General features: G+C 37.9%; 1 protein-coding gene across 5 annotated transcripts in view; it reads right to left on the bottom strand.

The window, feature by feature from the left end:
* The window catches only part of FAM81B (family with sequence similarity 81 member B), an 80,272-nt gene extending 79,475 nt beyond the window's left edge, over positions 1 to 797 (bottom strand). For 4 of the 5 annotated variants that reach the window (XR_001369818.1, XR_001369819.1, XM_014584761.2 and 1 more), the window contains exons 1-2: positions 658 to 797; positions 132 to 262 (exon numbers count right to left, since the gene is read on the bottom strand). Coding sequence is in view for 3 of the 5 variants with exons in the window: in XM_014584761.2 (XP_014440247.1) it covers positions 132 to 262; positions 658 to 667 (141 nt within the window). In the remaining 2 variants the exon portion in view is untranslated. The remainder of the gene's footprint in view (positions 1 to 131; positions 263 to 657) is intronic. The other variant, XM_006169846.3, reaches the window with a different exon arrangement.
* Positions 798 to 1,735: the final 938 nt, after the last annotated feature.

Here is a 1,735-nt window from a genome sequence, read left to right as displayed (position 1 = left end):
AGGAAATATGTAAAGAGTGAAAAGAAAAACTATTCTTGCAGGATTTCTTACAATTCTTTAAGCAACCCTAAACTTGAAAGAGGCTGAGCAAAATATTCTATTTTTTAATATGAATATCTAAAAGTACTTGCTTTCTTTTCTTGATCACTGGCTGAGCCAGGAAGGGAGCCATCAGCTTGATCTGGCTGTTTCTCTGCAGTCGGGGAGGCACTTTTGTTTACATCTGTATCTAGGCAACCAGAATGCTGAATCAGATCAGGAACTGTGGCAAGAGAAATTTTGCAGTGATGGAATTTTTTCTTTTCTTGAATTGAGGGTAGTTCCTGTGCATTTGGCTAAGCTTAAAGGGAGGCCTTCAGTTTGTTTTATAACTCCCCCCGTCCCTCTTCTCTACCCCAATTCTTCCTCATTCCTCAGTTACATCTATGATTGGCTAGAAGAATATATCCTCGCAGGTTCTTCCATAAAACATTTAGAAAACTTGTTGAGATCAAATAGTTCTGAAATCATAAGGAATAATTTCTGATCCTATTGTGCCCAAGCCATCTGAGTGGGCTTCTTTGGGATTTATTATTTTGTTTACATATAATAAAAAACATAAGTAAGACTGCAAAGTATAAGAAATTTAGAAATCTGAGTTGTCCCTGTGATAAATACCTGCACTCATGCTGTTCAATTTTCCAGTTATATATATGTTTTGTTGATTTGAGTTTTTGGAAAGGGAACAGATTTTTTATTCTTTCTCAGAAAGCCAGAGTACTAAGGAAACTTGATTGCATCCTAAATACAGTCTTCATGTTTCTGGGACATCTTCCCAAGGGCAGTTGGGCAGCATTGTGACTGCAAGAGGGATCTGTGATGTCAGTGGGGCTGGCCCTGACACTTTGTCATTAAATGCTCGGGATTTAGGAGACTGGAGAGTTTCCTTGTTATAAAAAACACTTGGTCCTTCACTTCTTTGTCTCATTGTACATAAGTGGCTATTATAGAACTGATATTTCACACCCTTTCCCATTTTCATCTTAGCAGTCTGATAAAATACCAGTTTCCATTCAATTAGCCAAAGAAAGAGGATGAAATACAGCCCCCTTTCAGATCTTTCTCCAACCAGTTAGCTAGTTGAGGAAGCTAACTTTTCTAGGCCACTAGAGGAATATCATAAAGACTTCAGCAATAACAACAAGGACCTGGGTCAGAGGTTTTCCAAAAATTAAAATATTGAACTTTGACATTATAGAGAAAATTTTACAAAAGGAATTAGGGCCAAAATGAGTGGATGGTGTCAGCTCTGAAATGCTTTTCTGCAAACAAAATTTGCAGATTGTATTAATCCTAATTGTCCCTTACATATAGAAATGATGCCATTGGCTAAGTTATTATCTGTATTATGGTGCTAGATTCGTCTTGCCCTAAAGACACATTGTTCAAGTTTCTGAATGACAAACTTTGTTCCTAAAAATAAAGACCACCCTGATTTTGGCTTCCATGGGAAGCTAAGTACCAAGCGCTAAGCTAAGTCCTTAAAACTTAGAGATACATAACTCATGGTTAGCCAGAAGTCCAACAGGATCCTTACACTACCCACACCATATTTTATCTAATGCCAAGAGAGATTAAGACAGTTCAGAAGTGGGCTGCAGGTGTCTACGGATTCTAGAGAGTAGGGTTGGAACCCTGACTAATCAATCTATTGGTACATACTTTGGGCAAAATTACGCTGCCATGTTTATTGCAG

The sequence above is a fragment of the Tupaia chinensis genome, unplaced genomic scaffold (genome assembly GCF_000334495.1).
Source record: "Tupaia chinensis unplaced genomic scaffold, TupChi_1.0 Scaffold147554_1, whole genome shotgun sequence".
NCBI lineage: Eukaryota > Metazoa > Chordata > Mammalia > Scandentia > Tupaiidae > Tupaia > Tupaia belangeri.
This window is presented reverse-complemented; position numbering and strand designations above follow the sequence as displayed.